The 27251-nt window shown below is 41.6% G+C and overlaps 2 protein-coding genes across 4 annotated transcripts in view; both read left to right on the forward strand.

The window, feature by feature from the left end:
* Positions 1-1963, forward strand: part of fgf11a (fibroblast growth factor 11a) — a 64892-nt gene extending 62929 nt beyond the window's left edge. For both annotated transcript variants that reach the window (XM_028429225.1, XM_028429226.1), the window contains exons 4-5: positions 709-907; positions 1443-1963. In XM_028429225.1, the coding sequence (XP_028285026.1) occupies positions 709-907; positions 1443-1585 (342 nt within the window). In that variant the 3' untranslated portion in view covers positions 1586-1963. The remainder of the gene's footprint in view (positions 1-708; positions 908-1442) is intronic.
* Positions 1964-10212: 8249 nt separating this feature from the next.
* chrnb1 (cholinergic receptor, nicotinic, beta 1 (muscle)) lies at positions 10213-26433 on the forward strand. 2 transcript variants are annotated; one of them, XM_028429441.1, is made up of 11 exons: positions 10213-10455; positions 12932-13065; positions 14378-14422; positions 14546-14655; positions 16376-16484; positions 16564-16708; positions 16845-17030; positions 17370-17593; positions 20030-20205; positions 23204-23351; positions 24744-26433. In XM_028429441.1, exons 1-11 carry the CDS (start codon positions 10395-10397, stop codon positions 24753-24755), a joined length of 1350 nt encoding a protein of 449 aa, XP_028285242.1. In that variant the 5' UTR covers positions 10213-10394; the 3' UTR covers positions 24756-26433. The 2 variants fall into 2 exon arrangements, with proteins under 2 accessions (XP_028285242.1, XP_028285241.1); XM_028429440.1 differs by lacking the exon at positions 24744-26433 and adding an exon at positions 23481-24220.
* The last annotated feature ends 818 nt before the right edge of the window (positions 26434-27251 follow it).

Genomic DNA, 27251 nt, shown 5'->3' on the forward strand with positions numbered 1-27251 from the left:
GTGGTAGACAAGCAGAGAGAGAAGAGATAGAAGACAGAGGGAAGGAGGAGGAGTGAAAGGAAATAAGGGGGAGAGGGAGAGAGCAAACTCCTTATTCAGGCTTTTTCTGCTCACCCGTCACATCAAGGCTCCAAATCAATCCTGCAAATTGGTTTGTTCCTCGACAAGGTTACCAAATGACAGAGGGATGGAGAGAATGAAGTGGAGAACGAAAGGCGGAATATGAGATGGAGAAGGAATATGTGAGAGCTGTAACAAGAGAGAGGGGGAGGAGGAGGGATGTCCCGCTGTTGACGTATTGTCTAATGCAGTCTGTGCATGTGTGAGCTGAAGGCCGACAGCAGGGTCGTTAAACTGTGGAGGAGGTGAAGGATCCGGTTGATTGTTGTTTGTTACAGGTAAACTGAACCAGCTGAGTTATGGCACCCAGGCTCACAAACCACTTCTTCCGTATGGTAACCAGGCATGTGGACTGAGTTTGCTAGTGTGTGTGTGTGCACACTGTGTCCATGCAGCCACAGATGTTCCTGTAACCCTGTCACAATGAATTGTGGAGCCCATTTCCTCCCATTCCCAGCTGAAACAGTGGAATCGGAGTATAAATACATAAATAATAGTGAAGATGAACAAAAAATGGCAAGCACTCCAAATGTGTTACTCTTCTCCTTTGACCTGATCCATATGTTTGTGTCTGTGTTTGTCTTTCAGGAACACTTCACGCCCGAGTGTAAGTTTAAGGAGTGTGTGTTCGAAAACTACTACGTCACCTACTCGTCCATCCTGTACAGACAGACCCAGTCGGGGCGAGCGTGGTACCTCGGAATCAACCGGGATGGGCAAGTCATGAAGGGAAACCGCGTCAAGAAAACCAAGGGAGCTGCTCACTTCCTGCCCAAACTTATTGAAGGTACGCTGATGTACACACTTCTCCAGACCCACAGAGTCCATGGTGCTACATTTTCTTTAAGTATTTGGACACATTATCTTGGCAGCTTTGGCTGTGTTATCACTATGAAAACACCTAGAAACAGTGTTATTTACAAACTGTTCTTTAAGCTAGCATGTTTATTTTCAGTTTTCAGGCATTAAATGATTTGTGGCCACTTGGGGGCATCAGAACGACTTATAGGAAGTTAGGCTGCAAACATGAATGACTAGTCCAGAAACCTTGGTCAATAGAGCAAATAAAAAAGTGAAAATAAATGGTGAATTTTGCATAATATGTCTGGTTAAATTCCTGACACTGGTAGAAGATGCTGTGGTTGACAGACTTGGAGTCACTCTAAAAGAAGAGCTTAAAGCACCACATGCCTGCACCCCTTTGGATCTTGTGCCCAATTCTATATCTAAATCTTTAGGCAGAATATTTGGAATTATTTGAAATATTGGAAAAAATGAGCTTGGTGTATTGTCACAACTCCTTTTTTCTTCTCCCTCCTCAGTGGCTATGTACAGGGAGCCTTCTCTACATGACGTTGCTGAACAGAGTCCACCCAGGAAAACACCCAAGACCTCCAGTGATTCACCAGTGCTCCAGAATGGCAAGAAAGACCCTCAGTCAAAAACCAAAACCACCTCCTCCTAGCGCTCAGAGACACTAGGAAGAGGAGGGGTGGATGATAACGGGGCACCAGCAGGCACCTGAGCTAGGTTTTTAGGGCTACCCCCCACCTGCTGCCTGTAATACTGACCCCTGCAAATGCACTGGTGTTAAATTGGTGACAAGGAGCAGGTTCAGGCAGAGTGGAGCCGGCCAATGGGAAGACCCTTTTACCTTCACGGACCCCTCATTCACACCAGCCCCCCCCCCTACTTCTTATTTAATAACCTCTGTTATTAGCAGAGCCTGGGATATAAAAGCAATAAGTCCATGAAGAGGTGAACAGTGGCCTAGCATTGTATAGCATGCCAACACAGTGTGTTTAACCAGCTGGAAGGAAATCCCACATGCCTTCTAGCCAATATCCAGCCAACCAAATATGCGAGCAAAGTCTTCCTGGTTTTACCACAATGGATGCGTCGGGCAGGTCCATCCCTCTGCAGCACATACATTGTGTTTCTCTTTCCCTAAAGGGTTTCATGCTAATGTAAGCCTGACACACAGAGCCACGCGTATGTGAGGCTGTCACAGAGACCCTTGCAGACTTTAGTTCTGCAGCCATCTGCTCAGCCCACATCTTCTGTGTGTGTCAGCAACTTTGCAAGATGGCCTGAATACTTGTCATCCCCGTTTGTGTGTGTGCGTATGTATGTGTGTTCCCTTCTTCTTCCATTCACCTTTGGCACGATTTGATTAGTTTGTGACATGGACTCAATTTTCCACTCTGCAGCACAAGAAAACCCCTCCCATCCTCTCTGACTCTGTTAATGGAGTCTGGGGCTGATCAGAATCTTTCGACCCTTAAACGAGGGGCCAAGAGCTCCCTCGGTGCACCACATAACCACATACACTTCATTTACACACTGACATTTCACACACATTACACACACACACATTGAGGTGTGCACACACACTTTTAGCTCCTTGATGTCCGTGAGCGATGACCGCAGCAAATTGTCTCACGACTTAACACAATGCACTCGTGCAGTGTGTGCAGACACAGAAGTGAGTGTGTGTGTGTGCAGGTTCTAGGAGATGATGAGCACATCATCAGCGAGAAGGGGTAGTGATGGAGGCTGACTCTGTTAGCTTGTGATTGCACTGCAATAGCTTTTTTCACTGTGGCTGGCCATGCATTGCACAAACCCTCAAGGCCCACACAGAGTCTGCAGACTCTCCTACACCCAGTCTAAAAATATACACAGACATATTATTTATAAAATACATTTAACAGATTACAACCCCACCCCTCTCTCTGAACTAGAAATATTCTCATTTGGAATTCAGTGTTTTAAAGAAAAGAACTTAACCTCAAAATCATAAACCCAAGTACCTAATTGTATTCATTCCTGAGGGTGAATTTAGCACATTGGCTATACTTAAGCTGCATCCCGAGTTTATACTGCTTAAAATCCTAAGCAATTATTTAGTATTTGGTGTCTATATAACATTTACCATAAATTATACTCAGCATGAAGGCTAAAAGTACTTTTAGTCTACATACTGAGTATAATTTTGATAATGGTGAATAAAAAAAATGTCAACAGTCCCATAAACAAAACATTTTAATTTGTGTTTGTGTTAAACTACACAAAAATTTACTGCAAAATTAAAATAATTAAATGACATGAATAAAATATCCTCATGGCACAGCAGAGATACTGTCCATGTGTTTTTGGCTTCTTTCAAAACCTGCTGACTACATTACCCAAGATGCAATTGTTTTCGAGTGTGTGGTATGTTGCAACTAAAGTAGCCTCAAGCATGCTAGCAGGAATGAAGATCTTCTGAGATCTCTACTCTTTCTGATTCATTTTTGTTTTTAAAGACGCTAATAAATTGCATTATGGGAAATGTAGGAAGCAGTATTTTCTTGTGGTAGATCCAAAATAAGTGACGAAGTCTCTGCTGGGTCAGTTTTAACTATACATGCCCCCACACTTTACTCATAAATAACTGGAGGGGGTCCTTTAAGTTTTTCTTTTTCTTGTGCAACACTATGCTTCCACACATTGTTAGACAAACCACTAATTTGTATTGTTTATATGGGAGATTTTGGATCTGATGCAAAAAGGAATTTAAGCCTTCTTTATTTGTACCTTTTTCTATTGTTGTTATTGAAAGCTCATAGTTTATCAGAGGGAAAATAAGCACCAAAGTCATATACAGCTAGCTGATAGCTATTAGTACATAGCATGAGAAGAAAGATGATTCTAAACAGTGTATGCTTTTAGTTTGATTTCATTATTTGTCAGCATTTAGAGGCTCCTGAGAGAGAAAGTCACTAACAATGTTCATCTTTAATATTTCAATATTGCTCATTCAGGAGACCTTGTTTTGTGCATTTCCATTTGTTGTTTCCATTCAACATGAAAAGCAATCATTTTTCATATCAAACGTTTGGTGATACAAAATGCCAGGCAGAGTAATTGTTTCCGTCTAATGTGTATGTATTGTGGGAAGCGAGGGAGTCGCGTGTGTGTGTGTCCACAGGAGGTAGAGGAGAGCCGAGATTGATGATGAAGGAGGTAAGAGAGAGAGGGAGAGGGAACAACCAAAGGAGGGAAACAGGGATATTTTTGTGGAGGATAATTACTGATGATGAGCAGAACAAAAAAAAGAGATTTAAGAGGGAATTATGGTAATGTGCCCCATGTTCCCTGAACACACACACACTTCTCCCTCTATGCATAATCCTCTGCTCCCGTGAACCTGTGGTTGTAAATAATAATAGCTGATAACCGGATCAGGACAGAGGCGAGGCGCTGAGCAAAGTAATCTGCTACCTGAGAGATGAAGCAAACGAGGAGAGTAGTTAGGTAAAAAAAAATAAGGCAGATGATTTAACCTTAATATTTAATGACTTCTTTTAATTTAGTTAACACAAGCTACTGTTAAATCATCACATTTGCACTGGAGACCTTAATTAAACTGTTAAATAGACCTTCAGGTTGGTGTGTTTGACCAGCCACCCCCTATGGATCACTAAATCAAGAACACAGTGTTTGACTATTATTTGCAAAGTAATTAGACGGCTGTTTAATTAAATGAGGCTCCCGCCTGCTAGAATACAATTAAGACTGTCTGGGACTAGACATTGTTAGACAGGAGGAGAGGAAGAATTCAGCAAACACAACTTTTGTGGCACCTACAGTACTAACAAGTTTTTAAAGGGCTGGGAAATCTATGTTGCAATATTTTATTATTTATTATTGTATGTGTCATAACTGTTGTTTTCAGAATTCAATCAGAAAAAAGGAGAGCTAAGGGCTAAGGTTTTAGTTGAAGAAATTACTGTTGAATATGAGTAGAATTTAATATAAGTGCATGTAAACAGCGGCAATTCAATGATTTTGCTACAAGGATGTGCCAAATAGTGCAGTTCCTCAAATGGCCACTTGATAATTTACAGCAAAAAAACTGAAATGACTTCACCTGTACAACTGTAAAGATGAGTGGCCCAACTGTCTGCAGTCAGCTAGCAGCCATCCTCTATCTAGCATAAAAATGCTATGACATTCATAAGGCCTGGGGTAGGCAGGAGGATTTTTAATTAATTATACCCTTCAAACTGGATGTGTGAGATGTAAGATAAGCAAGCTATTAAGAGGCAGAGAGGCTCTGATTAAAGATGCATTGTGGGAAATGTAGGATCCCACTATTTGGGATTTATCTTGAGGTCTCCTGCCACAATTTGAATCTGCCCCTTTTGAATCTCTCAACTCATTGGAATTGTGACACAAAAATCACTGTATGGCTGCTTTAACCTTCAACATAAAAGCAGCATTAGTTTCTGTTAACTCATATTCTCATCCAGATGCAAAAAAAAAAAAAATGTTTGCAGTGTATATAGGGCTATGACCATTTTATGCGTTAGAGCGACTTTAAAGAGCCATGATCTTTTTCAACCAAGCTCTTTCCACTTCTAGTCAGTCAACACTGACATCTAGTGAGTGATGGATTCATATCTCACTTCACTTACCAGATAGTCATGCTGCCTGTGTGTGTGTGGATTCAGCGATTAGATGCCATCCATTAGAAATGATCTATCTAGCCACTTAAAGTTGCATCAGTCATCAGTATCTCAGTGTTGCAGAGCGTACGCAGATAAATTAGCTTTTTATTCCAGTTTGCAGACTGTTATTTGAATTCTCATCCTCATGCTAATCCGCAAGAAGTGTGTATGATGTGTTTTCATCTTTTTTTGCATTAGGAAAAAAAAAAAGTTGGGATTTAAAGAGGAAGTGTGAAAAATATGCGTCACCCTGTGTTTGCAGTGTTATTGATCTCAGAAAGGTAGAATTACTCAAATCATTTATGTGGAGTCGGAAGTTTGCATGATTGCATGAGTGTGTGCCACAGTTAGTGTGTGTTTTTTTTGCTGTGTGTCCCCGCTTAGCTCTCTCTCCCTCTCTGTGTCTCCAGGCTTCAGAATACGACTATGAGAGCACATGTTTGATTAGCAACCCCCCTCCCCTACCTTCCATCTCCCACCTCGGCTGAGTTCACCTGCTGATGAATGTCTCTGTATTCAGCTCTAAATATTAAATATCGGCCCTTAGGAGACTTTGGCATCGCTATTTTTTTTTTATATGAGAACAAATGGACGAGTTTTGTGTGTGTGTGTGGATATTGAAGGTGAGTTAAATGATGTAAATCTGATTCAGCTTCACATGCACACACACCTCTCTCCCCGGGGACTCCCTTCACTCCCATTTCTCCCGAGTCAGGGCCCTCCCTGCTTACTGAGCGAATTACAGCTGCAGAGAGAGAGAGAGGGTCATCCGAGGTTGTGAAGGACTCAGAGAGAGAGAGAGAGAAGCATGTGTCACATACTGTAGTGTAGCTAACTTGTGCCCTCACTAGCCTCCCTTTGAAGTTTCACTTCCTTTTTGCAAACACAACTTCCCTTTAACCTGGAGGCAGAATGTGTGAGCCTGAATGTGTGTTTGGAAAATACGGCTCATCAGCTTTGTATGGAACTGTGTGAAGAGAGAGAGAGAGAGAGAGAGGATAAATCAGAGGCCAAATCAATGAGCATGAGTCCTTGGGCAGAAAGCAATAAACTCCATTAACAAGGTGCAGCCACATTATCTGTGTGTGTGTGTGGAGAATAAGGATTCCTATTGATATAGAAAGCAACTGCGTGTTTTTTTAGAGCTTTTATTTTTCTAACACTTTGCCCTCTTTGTGAGCTCGCTCGTGAGCTGTTTTAAGTGTGTGTGTGTGTGTGTGTTACTTCTTTGAGGTGGAGTCCCTTCACCACATCTGCAATGCAGCAGAAAACACAAAAAAAGAGAGAGGGAGGCGCAAATGCTCTGACAAAAGAGCAACGCCTTCCCCTCTCTTTTTTTTGCGCCTGCTTTTATATTGGAATCCAGTTGCTTAATGTCACATCCTGTGCAGCATTAACCAACAGATTAGCCTCATGTATATTTTTTAAAGGCACATCTGCATTGCACACACACACATAGCACCCTGCACCAAGTCAGTGCAGATGTGGCTAAAATGGGGTGACCTTTACAGGCAGATGATGGAGGGACTTCACCTCTTACATGCTAATGCAGCACCCATGTTTTAGTGTTACTCTTTTTTGTGTGTTTTTGGAGTTGGAGTTACTGTGAATTGTATTGAAATGATATGAGGTGATCTGGTTTCCATTGTAATTTCCTCGTTCACGTGTGTGTGTTGTGATTATTTTGTTGTTTAAATGCATATCTGTGTCTCTTATTCTCATATTGTGGGATGGAAAAAAGAGAAGTTGAACCCTTTTAATCCCCCTCACCCCGCCCCAGAATCCACCTGTCAATCAAACACCTGACGTGACTGACTTGACCTCCGACCTTCGATCTCTTTACGGGGATATTAATTGGCTCACTCACTGGCAGCACGTGGACTGCTTATTCACTGTCTGTCTCTCCCACAAACACACACAAACACATCGTCTATGTGTGTGTAACTCAATCCTTGAAGGATTTATTTATTTGTTTTCTTTTTGTACTGCATGGACGATCCGACATATTGTGAGTCTTCCAGAAAGATTTTTAAGGGAATCACCGTAATCTTTACTTTCTTTCTTCCAAATGCAAAAAGAGTGCTTCAGTCTTCCAGTTATCAAAGCCACAATGACACTATTTTTGTATTCAAACGGGGAGCAAGAAATATATCTATATATAAATATATATAAATATATCCATGCAAATGTGGTTGGGGTGCAGTAACTCCCCCTAGTTGCAGGTGAAGTGGAAGAACACAACTACCATTCAAACCCATGGATCCACCTTGGAAGATGGGACTGTGCGAGGGAGCCCTGAGACTTTGCATCGGAAATTGAAACTCCTGGGTTTTAAAGTAAAAAGGATCACAGACGGGCGGGGACTACAAGCATGCATGCGCCAATCATTTACTGGACACCTTCAAAGAAACCCCAATATTTACTCTTTTGACCCCTTTAACTCCTTAACCCCTCCCTCCCTCCCTCCCTCCCTTCCTTCCTTCCTTCCTTCCTTCCTCCTCCACAATCCTACTATCCCAGATTCTTGTCTTTGCATTTGCAATATGATCTGTATTTATTTCTATAATAACTTACACAAAGTCAAAGGGAGACATATTATTGGATATAATTGAATAAAACAAACTAATATATTTGTATGATTGTAACGCTGGTCTCCAGTGAGTTTCTTTGTGGTCTTGTGATGTCGGTGTGGTTAATATGTGCCTTTATACTTTCAATGTGAACAGTCAATCTGATATCATCCCATTGTAGTTTGAGCCATGTTTAACATGGCAGCTAGCTGCTTGTTACTTGTTACTGTCTTTCATTTCAGTCTCCTGGAAGTCAGCAGTGAACACAGAGTGTGTGAGTGTGTGAGCACAGAGAAGGCAGCGGAGTGGCAGGAGTTACCGGCAGAGGCACGCTGAAAAGTTAGCATAATGTCTTGTACAGAGACTCATAACCCAGGTATGATTACAGATTGTAGCCTGTCTCACTTGGGTTTCAAATTTATCTCAGTACATAAGAATCAAGGACATACAAATGTATTTCTCACTCCCTCTAGATGCTATGCCGGTTTGTAACAGTTAGCCCAACACTTAGCACTCCAGCTTGTGTTTTCTCTCCTTGGCGTCCTTCATCACATCCTTTTTGGTCTCCTCCTCTCTGTCTTGATGTCTTTACTGAGAATATTGTGCTCTTCTTTTAACTATCTAAAGATCCATACATAGATAGTTGTGTGTCATAAGTATAGCGCTGTAAAATGTTGTGCACTCTTCACCTCTCACGGGCATTCCTCCTCAATCAACCCAAGTTGTGGAGCACAGAGTGGCAATGAAAGGGTCAATGCAGCAGGTAAAACAGTTTCCTTTTTATGTAGAGCTACATCTAGTCGAATTATAATGTTTTAATCAGGAAAAGTCTCCATAATAAGTCAATAAGATGAGAAGTGTATCATGTTTGAATATTTTCCACAACCTTGCAACCCAAATGACTTAGCCATTCATGATAGCTTCCACTATATCATCATTTCTGATTACTGGGAATGATTAATTTCAGGCTCATGTGTAGTAGAAAAAGGAATTTACTTCAGTAAAAGTGCCACCATCAGAAATGTTCAGCGTGCGCCTGGTCGCCTGGGTTTTTCTTTCTTTAAACAAACCTTTAGGTTAAATTCTGTACTTTGATTGCTTAAACTAGAAACACACCATTTAATTTGAAATTCAGATAAAACACGGTCGCTTTATCTCTGTAGGATAATTAGAAATCACAGTGATGCATTTTTAATTAGAGTAAAACACAGAATGGGAACATCAACACCATCTTTCAGTGCGCTCTGATTACTACAATTCATCAATTGTTCCCCTTGAAAATCAATCTCGTCATCATGGGTAAATACAATCAATCCAATTTAAGTTAAACACTTACTTGAGAATTAAGCGGTGATATTTTATGCTGCTTTGAATTTGACTCACTGCCAACAGCAGCTTTATACACTGTCCACCGCCATGACGTGTGACTTGACACTGGCTGCTAGGCTGTTAATAGTTAGCTTCTATGGTAATTAAATTGGCGGCAGACCAAATGGCAGTGACAGTGGATCATAAATTAACGGTGGCACGGATGGCCGGCGGATGGCATGAAGTGAGGGAGTGAGTGGAGGGATATAAAGAGGGGAAGATGGAGATGTTATACTGCAGAGGCCTTCAGGAAATACAGCGGCGTCTGGCAGTTAAACGGCTTGATCAACTTAGCGTTATACTGTGAGAATAATGGCTGCTGTATCACCTCTATACATCTGGCTAGTCAGCTGTACATGACACACAGGGCATTTTATTTTTGCATGCTATAAAATCAAAGCATTCATCAGGATTTAATTCAGTAGAGCTCAGAAGACTCCACTGTAAAACTTTAACATCACTTTACGTAATGACCTGCATCAGTGCCTTACAAGGACTCCTATGGGGGAAACCACAGCTTTAGAACCACTTTATTATAAACCTGGTAGGTACTGTAATGCATGGTGAGTGTGTGTGTGTGTGTGTGTGTGTGAGTGTAAGTGTGAGCAGTGACATGTAAAACTCCCACCCCCTCCCTCCCTGGAAGTAATTGGAGGAGACAGCAGTTGGCCAGGCAGGCCTGACTGACAGACAACAACAGTCCAAACTGACCAAACCAAAACTCAAAGCGCTGAAGAGTGAGCTGGACAAGAAAAGAAAAAATACGTTCAACAGGTTGGATTAACCCCCTGTGAGGATCTGTTTTCAGGAGGAGAAGATCGGGTTTGGTTCAGGGGTCGTCATGAACTCCACGGATCTGTTCCTGTTGGCTTGCTGCATGTGCTGCCTGAACACATTAGGAGGTAAGAATGGCACACAACAGCGCTGTAGTAGTCATGTAATAGATACTTAAAGGCAGGGTAGGAGATTTCCTTCTGATGCAATTTTTGTTAAATTAGCGTAACTTCTCTTTACAATCCAATAGCAACCAATTAGTTCAGCAGTTTTGCCTTAAAACAAAGAATAATAATCATCTGTGGAAGCTATAAAACGCTAAAAACATCAGCCAATCCTACGAGGCGCCCCTGCGCGGAGTATTGGCTGGTTGTCACTCTCTTCCTGCTCTGCGCGCACCACAGAAGTACGTGCATGATGGCCGAAGTCACAGACTGGTTGGGAGGCGTGGCTTCGGAGTAAGCTCCGAGGGAAAGGGGCGTGTGTTTACTTTCAAAATCTGGCTGGCTCTCACTGAGTTTTCAAAATCTCCTACCCTACCTTTAACTAATATCACATGATGATCCCATGGAGTAATAATAATATGATAATACATGATAATAAACATTGCCTTGTAGTTACATACTATTATTGCTGTTGTCATATGGCAGCTTCCCATACAGCAAATCAAAACATACTATACACTCTGTGTCAAGCAGAATTTAGTATACAAATTTAATGTTAAATGTATGGTATAGATAATTTTTGGGTCTACACTAAATGTTAGCATTAGCATCTTCTGGATAATATGCTGCGATTAACGGGTAATATTTACCATGTTTGCATTCCTGCTTTACAATGTCAGCTAAGATTTTAGGCCGTGCTTTGAGTTCTTTGACCTAAAAGCTAACATAGTATTTTGACAACAGCATATGGTAATATGTCACGACCGGAGTCTATGCTTATAGTATTTAGTAGGTAGGTACCTACCTACTAAAATTGGTTTAGCGTGTAAGCTAACATTAGCACATTTCATTAATGTTAAATACTCCAATTTGCATTGTCATATGCAGACTCTGCAGAGTAGCTGGTAATATCTACGCCATTATAATTCATAATAATATATAATTATAATTAGTATGCTAAACGTTGGGGCTGTATATAGAGTTCTTTGAACTGAATGTTAGTACAAGCGTTGTAACATGCTATGTAGCATGACACATGTTGTGATTAGCATGTTGTTTACCATGTTATAATGCGAGCTGACTAAAGTTTGAGCCTGTACCTGGAGTGCTTTGAGCACATTTACAAGACTTTGTCAGTGTTATTATGCAATTTTATGGTTATATATATATTTTTTAAATTAGAATAATAGTATATATTGTCATCAATTAATGTAAATGAATCCATTGGGTAACTTGGATATGACTACAAATCTTCAAGCAGTCCATATGTGAGACTAGAGGAAACAATGAGTTAAGGACTGCGACTGTCAAAGCCAACGTTTATGGCAATCTATTATAATAAATATAATATAGATATATCAGTCTGCATTGACAAGAAACATATAAAATACACATAATGGTACAATAAAAATGAAAACCATGCCATTAGCTGTCATAAAACGGCTGTCATCATATAGAATGAGTGCAAATAATTATAACTGAGAGTGCATCAAAGTATCATAGGACAGTCATTAATCACCCCGGCAACAGACCGTAATAAAAGCAAGTGCGTCATACGCAGGTGTATAGATTTTTGTACAGAAATATGATCATAAAGAAGAGGCTTTCTGTAGAAACACACGAAGCAAAAGAAAAAGAAAAAGGCCAGAGTTATTGAGCCTGTGCTGGTGGCTTACTGCAGTCGTAAATTCATATCATCTGAGACACAAAGCCATAAAAAATCATTGTCAGCTGAGTGACATCTATTTCTTCTGTGTAATTCATGTCTCTTGTCATCAGACAGTTGATTTGATAACTGACCACAGGTTACTGGGTAAGGATGTGGTTTATGTAGAACTTGACTGCTGTCAGTGCCATTTTTAAATCATGTTCATCACTATAAGTTATATAAGAAAAAGTCAATTTAGTGTGTTTTCAGGTAGGAGCTGTAATATATTCACTCCAAAGTATCATCAAGAGTGACCTGCAGGTGCCTGTCTTGTAGTTTTACCTCGTCTCGTCCTGGGGAGATAAGAAAAAATGTTAAATTCTAGCCTTCAACAACCACCTTCCTTTTCCCATCCCTCGCCCATCAGCAGCCATGCTTCCCTGTGCCTAGCTAATGGGAGTGCCTTGCTGGGTGATCGTCGTCATTTATTCCTGTCAGGTCAGATCCTGCTGGGGCCACGGCGATGCCAAACGTGATGAATGCTGCGTCACCGGAGCCGCTGATTATAAATGCTTCTAACCTTCCAACACTGAAGAAGGAATTGGTGCAAGTAAAATAGGAGTTGTGTATAAAAATGCAATAGAATGCAGCCTTGTTTTTGGTAGGTGCACAGCCTCCCTTGAGATACACATAGAGGCTGTATGGTCATAGATTTATTTATTTTTTAAATGAACACTTTATCAACAGTGGGTTTGAATGTCCTCCAGCTCATAAGTGCTTTTTGTCACCCAGGTGCTGCTGAGTTGGAGCAGGCTCTCCTGAAGAATCTCTATAGCAACTACAACGTCAAAGTCCGGCCAGCGCGCACCCCTGAAGAGAGGATTGTGGTCCGTGTTGGGATGATCCTCTCCTCCTTTGTTGGACTGGTGAGATGCAAAACGACAACAAAAACCTTGTACACTGACACGTATTACCTGATATAATCCCATAGTCTAAATGTAAGGAAACAAATGACTTATGGTATGTTTGTGTGACCTTGGATAAATCTGAGATAAGGGGGTACACATGCTGCATTGATGACATCATTTAACTAAAAAAACAAAACAAACCACCCAAGGAGGGATGGCAAGGAGGCATCATTCACTGACTTCCCTGCTGTACAAAAGGCTACACACTCAAACACACACACACGCACAGGTCAGGTCACTTTGTGTGTTCCTTATCTTCCCCTTTGGCTCTCTTCTCTGTGGCATCCAAACCAGCCACACAGTGCAACTACAGTGAACACGCTCCTTACACTCCCACTCAAGGTCAGTCACACTCTGGAGAGAAAGTCGCATGGGACCCGTTAGGTTCAGGAGTGGAACGATCTTGAAAACTGACCCACTTGGACACACTCATTCCCCCGTCAGGCCAAGAACTAGTCAGCTGGGTAACTGTGAAGTTATTATCAACATTGGCCCAGAGGGACGCACTGAGGTGAATTGAAACAGCCACAGGAAGTATAAGTGAGTGATAGATCCATAATGAGATAGGTATTTTGTGTAAGGGGGGGAGACAGTTCGAGTCACTTGACCCCACCCCCCTTCCCGCCTCTGTTTGAGGCCCAGCTGTCTCCCTGACATTCCTCGCTGTGTTTTAAATAGCAAGCCCGGCTTATTGAAGCTCAACCTTCCTGCTTCCTGTCATGAGCATGTGATTGCTGGTAACAATCCCCAGAATGCATTGCGTCACAGTTAGAAAAGGCAATAAATGACAGCTACTTAAACATCAATTTACTAGAGGTTTTTGGTGCATTGTAATATCAGCTGGGAAGGTGGGCAGTTAGGTGGGCAATAGAACAACTTAAAATTCCAAGATGGTTGCTACACATATTTGTGCAAATTTAAATAAAATCAGTAGTGCACACTGTGCAGCTAACAATAGCTAACAACATCTGCACTGGGGCACGCAGGTCTTACTGGCTCCGGCATCCAATGCATCAGACAAACTGAATGAGTTAAGAAGACACATTGCAATGGATTACAACAAACAAGATCAAGCTAATCAGATGGCTACAGCAGCCCTGCTAAGCTAAGCTTATCTTCCAATTCAGTACTTACAAGGACATAATAAAGTGAATAATCATATTTAGTAAATAAATACATTAAACTGTTCCGTTGAAACTATCATTCACTTCTTGGATGACGTCCTTTTCGTAAAAATGTACAGTTACCTGTGCGCATGTTTTTCCTTCAGAATATGAAAAATGAAGAAATGAGCACAGTTGTTGTCATGAATCTGGTAAGTCTGTTTGCATGTTGACATTCTCAAGTGTTATGATTTATGAACGTTCATGCCCTTTTTATGAGTACGTAAATCCCCACATTCAGACATCCATAACCACTTTTTCAATGTTCGAAACAGGAATGGACAGATTATCGGTTGTCATGGAAACCTAAGGAGTATGATGGCATCGAGGTGTTGCGTATCCCCGCTGCGAAGGTTTGGCTCCCTGACATCGTCCTTATCAATAAGTGAGCAAATAGCACTGCAACTCACACTTGTTTGATTTGTATGTTAAAAGGACATGTAGAATGAGATATTCCATATCACAAACACCTTTATGGAAATTGTTAAAATCAATTTAATTCAAAAATGTATTTTTTTCCCTCCCATTTGACACAAAGTTACAGTCGTATTAGTCCAGGTGTATAGTAAGAGTCAATATCCATTGACCTTGCTCACTGCACTGCTCACTTACCATGTCTGTTAGCTTTAATAAGTGGCATTGAGTTGTATAATCAACATGGAGCCTGCTCCTTACGTACTCGCATGTTGTGAGAAAAAGTGATGTTGAAGGCTGCTTATAATTACAATCCTTGATTAAAGCTATAAAGTCTCCAGTGACCCCTAATTTCCACAGGTTGTGTCTACATCTACCTAAGACATCAAACCTAGCAAAACACTGCCCCTTTATTACGGTTCTGATGATACATTATATTGGGCCCTCTGGCATGAGACAATATATTATCAGGTGCATTTGATGCATGCCGGGGTGTCCCTGGGCAAGACACTTGCACAACCTTAAGTTGCTCACAAGTGCTTTGAGGTACCATTGAGTAGGTAGGAAAAAAGAACTATATAAATATATAACTTATTTGATTTTAGAGACATCTGTGGTGTTTTAAAAAAGTTACACTGACACCACCATAGACAGTGAAAAAAGACAACAAGTTAGTTAGTTAGTAATTAACCTTAGTGCCTTAGTATTTATTTAAGCAAAATGTAAGCATATGTTTTAATGTTAATCACTACTGTGTGGTACTGGTTTCTGGTTCTCTTAGCTACAACCTAAGTCAGATTTTCATCTGGATGAAAAATGGCACAAGATCTCTTCATGCTACAATTTTATGCATCAAAACATTAGACTCACCTATGTAGGTATAAAGTGTGTAGCATAAGATACAATGGTACAATATAATTTTGTAATAGTGGATAAGTCTTTAATACACTGGCTTTAGATCATTTGTGGTGCAATGGCACAAACACATAGCTACAGTCAGGGAACACAGGGTTAAAGAGCAGGTATATTATTATACAACACACAGGCACTGGAAACCTTGTATGTCACTGCATTACATTGAAGAATTTAGTTACTAACAGCAAGCATAGTTTTCTTTTTCTCCTCCAGCCCTGCACACAGACATGCTCCCATTACACCACTGTAAATATCCCCACCGCTCCATTCATCAACACTTTATAGGCAATTAAGCAGCATGGCCCCTTAATAACTGGGCTGATAGCACTCCTCTGCTACTTCAGGTCTCCGAGCATTCACTTAAAACTGCACATGCACACGCTAATACAACATGTGTGTACCTGTGTATGATCAATGCTGGTCATTTTAGCAGCAGCAGCATCACCTTTACAGGGACAAGGATTTAGGAGGACCCACTTTAAGGACACAAAGTTCTCCCTGTTAAATTACCAGAGCTATAAAAACCGAGCAGTGTGCTCTGACAGAAGGCGCAATCTGTGCCTAATTGAATGGACATCTTTGTCATGTATTGTTTAGAACTGCCAGAACAGCTTTGTGTACATTAGTGCTTACAGTAAAGAAATGCTCTGTGATGAGAGCATGAATGGAGCAGCTTGACTTCCATAATAAGACAAAACTTATAGTCCAGAGTAGAATATAAACAAAATATGATGTAAGGAAGTAACGTTTTGATTCATTTTAATCTCTGTTTGCAGTAATGATGGGGTGTTTGATGTGGCCTTGCATGTCCACGTTCAGGTTTATAGTACCGGCAGGGTAACCTGGACTCCCCCTGCGCTCTACTGCAGCTCATGTGGAGTAAAGGTGAATACACACAAAAACTACCATTCATTTCCTCACAAGCTTTCTCTGTGACGCACTTCATGTCTGTTTCTTTATAAAGGTAACATACTTCCCCTTCGACTGGCAGAACTGCACCATGCAGTTCCGCTCCTACACTTATGACTCGACAGAGATCGACCTCCAGTATGCACTGGACTCAAAGGGCAACGAGATCCGGGAGATCCAAATAGACGAGTCTTTCAGTGGTGCGTGCTGGTGACATGATATGCTGTTTTTAAGTTTCTCCTTTTGTTTGCGTGTATCTACGCTTTTGTTTTATCCTCCTGTGTTATGCAAATTGGTTGCTTGTGTGATAACAATGCTAATTGTGCTGATCTCCAGAGGGCGGCGAGTGGCACATCAGACACAAGCCAAGCAGGAAGAACATGAATGACGATCAGTACGAGGACATGACTTTTTACCTGATCATCGAGAGGAAGCCTCTGTACTACGTCCTCAACATCATCCTTCCCTGCATTCTTATCACCATCATTGCTATCTTTAACTTCTACCTGCCTCCTGATGCAGGTACACGATTCATTATGATAATCTGGACAGATATTCAGACAGTTTCCATATTCATGTTATTAAGGTTTGCCCTGCCTATAAAACTGCACATATCTTTTTCTGTGTGTGTGCACTCTGGATTGGGTAATCACACATGTATCCAGCTGCAAACTGATTTATTTTAAGATACTTGCTTTGTAGAGCACAGCTGAATCAATAACCTCAAGAATGACAGTGGTAGAAATACAACCCGGGTAATCTGCCTCTGTTCCTGGTACTCATTTGTGCAGTAAACGTACACAGTCAGCTGAAGGAAGAACAAACCTTTTCCTAAATCCATTTTTTTCCTCCCTCTGCCAGGTGAGAAGATGGGCCTGTCGATTAACGTGCTGCTGACCCTTACTGTGTTCCTGCTGCTGCTGGCTGATAAGATCCCTGAGACATCGCTGGGCGTCCCCATCATCGTCAACTACATCATGTTCACCATGATCCTGGTCACATTCTCTGTCATCCTCAGCGTGGTCGTCCTTAACCTCCACCACCGTTCCCCCAACACCCACATGATGCCAATGTGGGTCCGCAAGGTTAGGAGCCACCTATGTACAAAATACTATGTATATATAAGGGGTTAAGCTCAGTCGATCACAGCTGAGAGCCGCCAGCCCATATCAACTGATGCATCAGGCTATGCATTACACTGGAAAATGTCATACAGAGTGCCTTATTTATACTCTTATCTACTATTACTAATGCATGTTGTGTTTTGTACACGGACGGGTCTTTACTGCTGCCTTAGTCTTCCCGTGTTTGAACATGAGAGACAGTGTGGTCTCATTAGGCAGCTACAGTGTCTTCAGTGAAAGCTTAAGGGGGCGGATGAGGGAGATTAGATTGCAGTGCAAAATAATAGAAAAACACAGTTGTCTGGCATGAACACAAAGAAGAGTACAACCGCTAAATAACTCACCTTGACAATTCATGTTGTCAAGGTGAGTTATTTAGCTTACCTTAGTTACAAATTCATGGCACAATAGGATATATATATATATATATATATTTACGTCAGTCTAAACTTAATTAAACTAAGGCACAACATAAATTCTGCATTATTCCTTTCATGTGCTAAATTGTGGTCCCTGAATTAATTGATTAATTTGATGTTAATTTTTGTGTTAATTTGGTAATGGAGGCAGTTTTTGTTGAGACAGACCACTGAATTAAGCACACAATCTTGGACACTCAGAAGCGACATGTTATACCATTAACCCCCATCAGTGGCTGCTGCCCTCTTTGTACATTATGTGAAGCTAATTACAAGAGTGAGCTGTTCCGCACTTTGTCACATTCACCTTAAAAAAGCGCTCATACACAGACATGGTTTAATGTATCTGAGCTGCTCGGTGCTGGATTGATGGAGAAAGGGACTTATATAGGTTCTGCTTCTTTTCACACCTACTCTTAAAACGATCAGTGTCGTTCATGAAGTGTTGGATCGAGGGACGCTCTGTGCACAGGACATCAGCTGTGGAAACATTTTAGTGTAGTGTTGGAATGTTGGCAAGGTGGCCAGTGGATTTGTGTGTAGACATCTCAAAGGATGCAGCACTCCACAGGAGGTGTCAGATGGTGACTTTTCTGTAACCATAGCCTGTTCAGCTCAGCCCTGTTGGTGCTTTAGATACTTATGTGTGTGTGTCGGAACAGTAACTGAATTACAGCAGCCATTGTTGAGGAATTCTGTCTGTGTAGATGACGGAGTGCTCTCTGGAGTGTAGTTTCCTTTTCTATATTCTGGGCCAGGCTGTGAGAAATCTATCAGATGTCACATAAAATCAATAAGAATGGAAGTTCAGTGGATGTTAAAACCAAGATTGAAGGTAGAGGTCTGCTTCTACAGCACTGTCCTAGTCCTAGTGAATCTAATCCAGCATCTCGTCTTCTTTGCAAAGAAGATGTTTTGCCTTTAGACAACTGAGCAAAACAGTTTGTACAAGACTAAAATGCCTACATTCCCAGGAACAAGTGACACTGATGCATCAGTCCCAGTAGGCTTTCTGTTTCTGGCCAACATGCTCCACATCATCTTGTTTCTAACTGTACCTGTCTGCTGTTTGCTGGTGCTTTGTGAACAGACAGCCCACCATCCTCTCACTTGTTGCTGTCATCATGTATTGTTAGTGACTCAGTTGTGCGCTGACTCAGAGCAGACAAAAGAAAAAAGGCCAGTGAGAGTTATATAAGGACACGGACATGTCAAACTCATTAAATTCACAATTTGAAGGTTACAGGCTTCACTGAAATTCCCAGTGTTCTTTGCTATTATTGACATCCAATACTGGCAACTGGAGAGTTATTTCAAGAAAAGGATATCAAAGCACTTCAAAGTGCAGATAAAGGAGCCATTTACAGCATTTTTTTATATTGATCAAGACTAACATTTGACCCAGTGCTGTTTCTCAGAGCCCCTTGATTTCCCAGCTCAAAGGAGTCTCATCTGATGTTCATATGAAAGGATCTGTTTTATCAGGTTGTATTAAACATTTATTTCTGTTCTAATTACACACACATGAGAGGAGCCTACTAGAACTGCAGTCCTTAAACTGCAGCGCTCCACTGGAGCATCCACAGTTACGTGCTTTTTTTCAAGGACACCTTGAGAGTCGACTTTGAGGAATTGGAAAGCATTACCCGTTTGGTTTCTCCACCCACATCATTCAGCAGCAACTGTTCTCAAAGGTTATCTCGCTGCTAAATTCAACATTTAGACTCATTTCTCAGCCTTAATAGGCAAATACAGGGCGAGTACATTTCAGCTGTCCCATAAATCATCATCGCAGGAATCCAAACAAATGGATTTTTAATATCAACAGGGTTCACGGGTCTATGAGGTGAAGAAGCCTGAAAGTACAGTTCATGTGTCCTCATGTAAAGATATAGTACACAATGACTTTTTGTATTTTGGTGACTACAACCTGCTTATTCAAACAACAAATGGACAAACTTAAACCCTCTCCTCTCAGATCTTCATCCACATGCTGCCCCCTTACCTGGGCATGCTTCGGCCAAAGGTGGAGACCCCCCTCTCCCTGGAGACGATACCCCGCCGCGAGAAAAGGATAGTCACCATCAGCAAAGTCGCCGATGAGTACTTCATCCGCAAACCTGACTCCTCCATCTTGTTCCCAAAGCCCAACAGGTGAGCACAGTCCTGTGTGCATGTGTGATAATACGGTGGGATTCGGTTCACACATTTATTTATTTATTTTTCATTTTTATTGTTAATTTTGTTGAATATTTTTTTTAAATCAAGTTAACTAAAATGTTGTAGTTAACTGCCTCTGGCCCATTCTGAATCTGGATGGCATTATTTGACAGCACAATACCTCAGCAACAACAGCAGTAGCAGCGACAACCAGTAGTGCTATAATGAAAGTCTGTTATCTATATGTAGATCATTTATGTTTCCTTACTGCATGCTGTGCCCAGATTCCATTATCAGGTTATCTTTGAAACACTTTTCCGCAGTCTGCATTTGTGCCATGAATTTCAACTCTCCTTCTGCCTGAGAGCTATGCAGAACACATAGCTTTTACTTCTAATAAAAAAGGTCAAATTTGTTGGCCACTAAATTTGATTTTTCTTCCCTTTACTGTATCTCAGTTTTTCACCTATAGTAAGAAATCAAGATGGTGGTTTGTTGCTTTTTCTTAAACATGCGCCACAGTAAGCCTAGATATCTGTCAGGTATAATAAGCTTTTGCTCTCTGCCGTACTTACATTTTCAAAGCTGCAAGATAAGAACTGATCTAGGGTAGGAGTTATTCTGAAAGTAAAAGTTCTTCACTCTCTGACCTCTGAGATGTTTAATCACAGGTAAAGAAACCAAGGAAGGGCTAATAGTTTCTTTGTGTTCTGAAACAAAGCAATATCGTGTAAAACAAAGGTAATTTTCTTTAGGCAGTGCAGCCTCTATAAAAGGCCTCAGACCTTAAAGCACAAACACCTCCACTGAAGTCCAGATTGATGATTTTCATCAAAAGTTTTCCAGAGCACTGCCCCTGAAGCTGTTGAGTAAGGAACTGGATCCAGGCCAATGTTGGCACACAAACTGGTGACACACTGTTCTATCAGTCTAACCCTAGTCTCTATCCGTTTATTCATAGCAAACCAATGACCTTGCTCAGGTGGTTAGTCAGTGTAGAGAACTGTACTCCTTGGCAGTCAGCTGTGTGACATCCTTAACTAGCCTGCCTCCCCACTGCTTTATTAACACACACCTAGATCTTTCTCACAGTGTGTCGCTGTCCCTCTGTCTCTTAACTTCCCATGAGACACAAAATATGTCTGGTGGGAGGGAATCGCTGCTAAAATAATAATGACCCACACAAATTGACACTGACACATTAGAGCGGGATGCTGCGTGTCTAGGTGAAAGAGGAGGGGGGTGTGTTAGAGCAATTTGATGAGACAGCAGTATCTCTCTGGAGGCCACATGTACTCTTGCACGCTCCTTCTTAATTGGGTTTAGTGCATGTCTTGGCACCAAAGTGCAGCCAGTTTTAGTTGAATTAGTCTCCTGAATAGTCATTTACTTCTCGCTGATGAAGTGCTGCTTTGAGCCATAAAGAGGGGAAAAGGGACGAGGGGTTAAGAGGCCAAACTTACGCTTTTTCTCCCTCTCTTTCTCTATCTCTCTACCTGATGGGGGTTCACCTCTCTCAGGTCACAGCCTCCTCGCTGCCACACTCACAGGACCAGCAGCAATGGCAGCTCTGCATTGTAAACCCCCTAAAATCATACACAGAATACCAAGTAGATACCTGCTCTCCCCTGCCTGCTGTGTTACACTCCATCCTAATGTATCACACTGAAGCTACAGAGCCACACTGCCCTCTGGTGGAGAGCGTCCTGACCCACAAATCAGGTCAGGCAGGTTCTAAAATGTTAGTGGACGAGGTGTTTAATATTTGAGGTGTTTAATAAAAAAAGCAGCTGCTCTCAGAGTGGATAATTTTAATTTTATTAGACTCTTTATATATTTGTTTAGACAAGGTGATGAAGTTTTGTGGAGAACTTTCTGAAAGGCAGCTCAAAATAGATTTTGACCATATAATCTGTGAGTACTCTAATAGGACCAATTCAAACAATTAAAGTTATAGGTCAAGCTTAATTCACCTTACTCCCCACCATCAGGGAGACAAATTGTGCAAACAGTGTCTAATTTCAATCAAATAAGCTTCTTATCTATGGCGTCCTGCAGAGAATCATTAACTTAATGTTATCTCTGCGTAGATCTCCCATGAAGGACAAGCTACACTCAGTCAAAGCAAAGCTAAAGCAGTTAGCAGACATTGAAGTTTCAGAAGATCTTGCACTATCCCTACTAAAAAAAAGTGCAAATTAAAGGCGCTTCAATTAACTGTTTTAGATCATACAACCTTGTTACTGCCTACCTGCTTGTAGGCATACAGTGTTAATGATAAGCCATACAAACCAACTAAATTAAAAGAGCCTCAACCCTAACTGTAAAATCCAAGATGGCTTCTCTGAGCATCTCACAGTGTATCTCATGAAATTAGTAGCCATACAGCATTGTCCATCTTCTGTCTATGCATAGACTATTGTACCTGTCTATCAACAGCATTGGTATATCTGTACTGTAGAAATGATTAAAACTTTTGCAGTGTAACAGACTGAATTGAATGAAAGCCATGTTGGCCCAGTGTTAGCCCTGCCATGTTAAAATGTAAGAGTGACAGGAGTGTAATGAAGGTACCCACAGTAATGTTCTCCAAGCTTCCCCTGGCAAATCCTGGCACCCAAATACAGCTGACAGTTGGTAACTGAGGGCAACAAGTAAACACAGAAACATGCACACACACACACACACACATGGCCCAGTCAGCAGATACAGAGCAGTGACACACACATTCGCAGAGGGAGGCCCGGGGAGCTCCTCTGACCTTCTCTTTATTCTCTGAATGACAGAAGGAGACGTGGTTCATAAGCTATTTTACAGCTTTTAATTAGCATGCGCTGACACCTGCTCACACACTGCTACATTCTGCACGCTCCTGTGCATTTTGAGTGGAGCCACTTTGTGCTTCGCCTGTTGTGTTTGTAAAATTACAATATTCCCTGTATTGTGGATAGCTTTCTTTTTGTGTTTCATGTGTGTGTGTGTTGTTGCACAGGTTCCAGCCAGAGGGCATGTGTACAGATCTGAGGAAGTTCATTGACGGCCCCAGCAGCTACCTGACGCTACCTGACGAGCTCAAATCAGCCATAGAGGCCATCACATACATCGCTGAGGCTCTGCAGGCTGAGAAGGACTATGAAGCTGTAAGTCTGGGTTTGCTCCTCCATCTTTTTCTTTTTCTCCTTTAAGAGGCATCTCTCTGATCTTTGCTTTCCCTTCCATCCTCATTTTCTCCCCTCTTTTTTTCCTTCCATCCATCCTCCCTATTCCAGCTGAAGGAGGACTGGCAGTACGTAGCCATGGTGGTGGACCGCATGTTCCTCTGGATATTTGTTGTCTTCACCACTGTGGGGACCTTGGCCATTTTTGCCGACGCTAGTTTCAACCACACTCCCACTGACCCCTTCCCCAAATCCCCCTGAAGCACTAGAACTTTTTTTCGGTGCCTACTTTGAGGAAATGAGAAAACTCTTGGTGCACACATGGAAGAAAGATACTTACGTGGAACGTTATATGTGTGTAAATGCTAAACTATAAAGTGCTGGTGTGGTTTTTAACATATTAGCTAGAGTGGGGTCTGAAGTGTGGATCCAGAGTTGGATCTTCATATGTGATGTTAACACATAAACACCAAGACAAACCAGATGCTATAATGAGTACACTGTATGCCTTTCATTTCCCTGTGTCAGAATGTGGGGGAGTGTGGCACATGCTTTGTGGATATTTCTGCAGCCGTAGTAATCCTCTTTTATTTTAGGCACACTGGTGTGTATGTGTGTGTTTGCATGTGTGCTATTCTAAAGTCTGAGTGTGGAGCTCACTTCACCAGCTGCACCAACAGCCTGTGGAATTCCCACTGTATAGCAGGTCCGTGCCCCTCAGCGATACCTTGTAGACGTAAACATCACACGTCATTTTTTTGCATCTCGCATGACACACACACACACCTGCCATTTTAATCTTGTGCTTTCAGTTTGTTCTGTGTTTTAAATAAAGATCTAAGGGAAGGATATCAAAGGCTCCATCTGTTGTCAGAATGCTGCCGTGAGAGCTGAGGCGCGCTCTCCATCACCTGCCCACTCCCAGCGACCTATAAATAACCTACACATTGGTCCTGGCGACGGGAGACTGCTGCATGGGCTTCCCTGATATTTCTTTGTGTAAATACGCACATGCATACATGCACTGTGAGCTCCATTAGCTGAAGCATTTGAAGGTTGAAAGTCTGTAGTCATTCTCAACAGCCCATTGTGGTGACAGTGCTGATTGTCTTTCAGCATTATAGACCTGCCTTGCTGCATTATCTCTCTGCTGCTGTTTGAATCGCCCTCGTTTCAGGTTGTTATCTGACTACTTGACCTTGCATGAAACTGTAGTGCAGAGAGCAGACAAGCTGTTTGATGGACACACAGGTGCCACTCTGACAGTAGTATTTATACTGGGAGTGCTGGCATGCAGGAGGGCAAGTCGGAGACATTTTCCGTCTCAACTCTCAATGTGGCTCTGATTTATGGCCTGTTTGTGTTTTTTTACAGTGGAAACCCTGACCAGCGTGAGGGAGAGAGAGAGGATAGAATGACCTGTGAGGCAATATGTGAAGTAGGTGATGGAGGAGGGAGAGGAGAGCATTTTCTTATCTTGTGTAACAGATTAAAAAAAAAAAACTTTACGACCTTCAAAATACAGACATCAGCTTCATAAAAAACAACATGAAGGATCTGAGGCGCATCCAGAGTTCACTCCAAGGCCTTCACTTTATCGACCACTTACACTTGTAGTCTTCACATCTCAAAGCTCCCCTCACCATTTCTACGGCAACAACATCCATCTCCATTTTTATACTTTATTTGACATGTTTTCTTGCCTCAAGCTCAACTCAGAACTCAAGTATCAGCAAGACAGAAGCGCTGTTTCTTTGATGAAATCCTGTAAGACCTCTCCATCACTACCGACATCATCTCACCACTGCTGCCAAGAAGTTTGGTCATTTGGGCAGGTTTTTTAACTCCCACAGTATCAGTATATAACAGTATACACAGATACCATCCTAATTTCTACAAATACTATGGCTTTGCTACATTACCTCCTTTACTCAGACTTTATAACACCTTGTTTTTTCTACCTATTTATTGAAATCATCAACAGATTATTGTCTGTCATTATGTAATTTGTAATGATTTTACCACTAGGAGGCAGCAGTAACTTGTTAAATTAGAATTCCACAAAGTGATTTTAATTGATTGCATTTATTTCTTTGATGTTTGCACGTCAGCTGTATAAATGGCTAAAGCAATGGAAATTGATAACATTTTATTCCTGTAAATTAGGTTTAGGTGTTAACTGATAAGAAAAATAATAGGGGTATAGATTAATTATGTGATAAAGCAGGTATTAAAAGTCAGATATGCAATAAATGCCATGATTAACCCCTTCAGCCTCTAGCCTCTCCAGAGAGATGCCACCCACCAAATCAACTTCACGCTCCACCCTGCCCACTTGTTCTACCCCCCCAAAAATATCTCCATTGTCATAACCCATAGCCCATTGCCATTCCTTTACCCCATCCCATCCCCCCTCCTCCACTTCCTCTTCCTCCCCACAGTGCTAACCTCAGATTGGCGAGCACCAACAGGTGCCTGCCCCACAGGCTTCCCAGTACACACACATTCCGCCCTCTCGTCACTCCCAGCACGCGCGCCCAATCAGGCCGTGGTTTCACCCATGGAGCCGCTGTCACAAAGAGACGAAGGGACAGGAGTGAGAGCTGAACAGTGTGCGCTGCTGGAGTAGCTTTCTGTTCGCTACCGAAGTGAGCTTTATCAGAGGTCCAGGTGAAGGTGTGAAACAGGAGCATCTGGAGAGCGGAGTCTTTGCTTGGCGTTGGAACAGTGTAAAACGATGTCATGGTGGCCATCATTGAAAAAATGAAGATGAACATACTTCTCCTTATATGCGGCTGTCTTTGTCTCACTTTCAGCGGTAAGGACACTGTGGATGCATTATTTGGCAATGATGACATCATTTTACAGATTTTAGATTTCTAACCTTCATTAAAAGAATATTTCATCTTACTTCTAGTTAAACAACTTTGACCTTTGAACCCCATTGGAAAACAAACAGTTGCTTGCAGTCTTCCCATTCTTCTGTCTGCTCTAACTCTACTACCTTTTTTTCCTGACTTGCTGCCCAGAAGAGAATCTTTTATTCCTCTGCTGTCAGGTGCAGGAATTGAGGTGTGTTTTTTTGTGAATCAGAAAGCTAACAGTACGATCAGATAACAGACAAGCATCTCACATCCAACTGTCAAGTTACTTTAATTACTATTGATTTTATTCCCTCTTTTTTGGGAAAGGGTAAAATCATAATTAGAATCGATTTGCTAGTGACTAGTTCTTATCAGGGCTGAGCTGAAGGGCTTTGACTTTGACCTTCTGACCCTACAATGGGGGTAGAACACATAAAGCAATGGTTGACAGTATTTAAACAGTATTTTCCCCGCTGATAAGAGGGAATTCCAATTTAAATTAAGATCTTATTTTATATTGTTTACATTTAGATAAAATCAAACACTACCTTTCCTCTTCTGGAACATAATGAATCATATTAACACATCATTGTTTGTTAATCAGAATCTATTTTTGTCTCTGATGGCGCTGGTATCCCAGCTATCCCTTTGATCCCATTCCCTCGCTGCATATCAATTACATTAGCTCAGTCACCTTTGCTACCCATCGTACACCAGCAGCACCTGCCCTGCTGACTGCTCCTCTGCATGTCCTGTCTGTCCTTCTCCGACTTTCCTGCATGTTGTTGTCACATATTTCAAACAAAAGACTCATCAGTGCACACAGCTGTTTGGAGATGCTCCATCGTACACAGTGATTAATTCTGCTAATTGATCTCACAGCTTTCCCTGAAGTGATTGAAGAGATCCTTCTGCAAGATGTAAACTCAACAACGCTCCTCTGTTTATTTTCTGATTCAAGAATACTAACAATGCTTTATACACAAGCTGTGAGAATATATATATATATATATATATA

Source organism: Parambassis ranga, chromosome 18 (genome assembly GCF_900634625.1).
Source record: "Parambassis ranga chromosome 18, fParRan2.1, whole genome shotgun sequence".
NCBI classification, from domain to species: Eukaryota; Metazoa; Chordata; class Actinopteri; family Ambassidae; genus Parambassis; species Parambassis ranga.